Here is a 2100-nt window from a genome sequence, read left to right as displayed (position 1 = left end):
ATGAATGTACAATGAAGACTTAAATAAATGAGAAAAGTGGTATGATCTTAGGGCTCCAGGAGGATCAGATCGTTTAGCCTAGACTCTGAGGACTAAGACAAAGACCTTCTCTAGATTGCCCATATTTATTAGGTTCAAAGCAAAGAATAGGGAAACTGAGGAAAGTGTAGACAATGAGCAGGACTTTAGGAGTCACTTCAAAGACTTCTACAAGTAGAAAATTGTTCCAATTTAGGAGAATCATATTATTTCCATGATGACATTTATCATAGAAGTGAAATTGCAGGAGTGAGATTCCTGCAGCTGCAGTCTCTACTTAATTAGTGCTAGAGCCAGGTGTCCTCAGATGTAGGCTCATGTTGTCTTTTGAGGTGTCTCTGGCCTCACAGGACACTATAGACCTCATCGAGGACCAGTGATTCATAGATATTCACTTACTATGACTTATCTCCCGTCACCAAGCAAGGGGCCTAGGCTGAGGACAGACTCATAGGTAAATATAGAAAGCCGGTTAGTTAATTTTTTAAAATCCTGCTCAGTGTTGCTTCATAATGATCTACAACAATGTAACCTGTTACATGGAGTCCATGCCTCATCTTGCCTTGCAGGGTTCTCAGCTCAGACAACAGGGAATGGGCAGGATGGCTGCCAGTGAAGTGGTTACAGGAGTGATCTTCTTATCACAGATTTTGATTGGAGTTCTGGGCAATTCCTCTCTTCTCTATCATTATCTCTTCCTTTACTTCACTGGGTGCAGATTAAAGTGCACAGATCTTATTCTTAAGCACTTGATTGTTGCCAACCTCCTAACTCTCTTGTGTAGAGGAGTGCCCCACACCATGGAAGCATTTGGTTGGCAAGTTTCCCTTGGTAATGTGGGCTGCAAGCTACTCTTCTATTTCCACAGAGTGGGTAGGGGAGGGACCATCGGCATCATCTGTTTCCTGAATGTTTTCCAGGCCATCACCATCAGCCCAAGGAACTCCAAATGGGCAGAGCTTAAACTGAAGGCTTCCAAGTATTTTGGCTCAACCTTGTGCCTCATCTGGGTCCTGTACAGCCTTGTAAATGTTATTTTTCTTATGTACATGACTGGAATTTGGAACAAGGAAAATCACACAGGCCTAAAATATTATGGGTACTGTTCTAGTGTTCGTCATGACAAAACTTCAGAGTCATTACATGCAGCCCTGCTGTTCCTCCCTGATGCTTTATGTGTGGGGCTCATGATCTGCACCAGCAGCTCCATGGTTTCTGTCCTGTACAGGCACAGGCAGAAGATGAGACATATCCACAGGATTAATGTAAGCCCCAGATCTTCTCCTGAGTCCAGAGCAACCAAACACGTCCTTCTTTTGGTCCTCACCTATGTCTGTTTTTACACTCTCTCCTGCATCTTTCAAGTTTATTTGTCTCTTATTTATAATCCCACCTCTTTACTGGTGAATATATCTCTAATAGTTGCTGGGTTTTTCCCAGTTGTCAGCCCTGTTCTGCTCTTGAGATGTGAATCCAGAGTATCCATGTTCTGCTTTGCCTGTGTAAGGAATGGAAAATCCCCTATTCATATGACAAATTCGTAAATTTTTAAGGTCTGCATTGCTGGAGTTTGGCTCCATCATCCAACAGGATTATTCACATATATGCATTCATACTCCATGAGGATACATGTTTACACAACTGTACTTATATTCAGTCTTTATGTGTGTATACACTTTTGTTTATCATTTTTCAAGGGATAATTCCAGAAAATTTTCTAAACCAACCACATATTTCATAGTTAAACATAATACTAGTTACAAAATGGTAAGCATGTTTAACATATAGTAAATGTTTTCTATATTTATGTATTCTGGGTGATTAATTTGATAAAATGCAAGACATTATTTTTCATTTATCTACTTTTATGCTTGTATCTTAGCTACGTCTGGTGTAAGATTCAGTAATTGTAGTCAAACATTATTTCACTTTACAACTAAAATTAGCCTTACACGTTTCATACAACAATGGACTTATTTGGTCAGTAATCATCAACCTATGTTTTCAGTATAACCTTCATTGCATTTTCTTTGCTGATTTCACCTATGTTAATTAATTTTT

At 39.5% G+C, this 2100-nt stretch overlaps 1 protein-coding gene across 1 annotated transcript; it reads left to right on the top strand.

Annotated features, from left to right (window-relative positions):
- Positions 1-641: 641 nt before the first annotated feature.
- On the top strand, positions 642-1583 carry Cavporv1r626 (vomeronasal 1 receptor cavPorV1R626). Its single transcript, NM_001167410.1, has one exon. The coding sequence runs from the start codon at positions 642-644 to the stop codon at positions 1581-1583; it is 942 nt and encodes a 313-aa protein (NP_001160882.1).
- Positions 1584-2100: the final 517 nt, after the last annotated feature.

The sequence above is a fragment of the Cavia porcellus genome, unplaced genomic scaffold (genome assembly GCF_034190915.1).
Source record: "Cavia porcellus strain 051 isolate PalLab524CR breed Dunkin Hartley unplaced genomic scaffold, mCavPor4.1 scaffold_7, whole genome shotgun sequence".
In the NCBI taxonomy this organism is placed as follows: Eukaryota; Metazoa; Chordata; class Mammalia; order Rodentia; family Caviidae; genus Cavia; species Cavia porcellus.
Note: the sequence above shows the minus strand (reverse complement) of the source record. Positions and strands in the feature narration are given on the sequence as shown.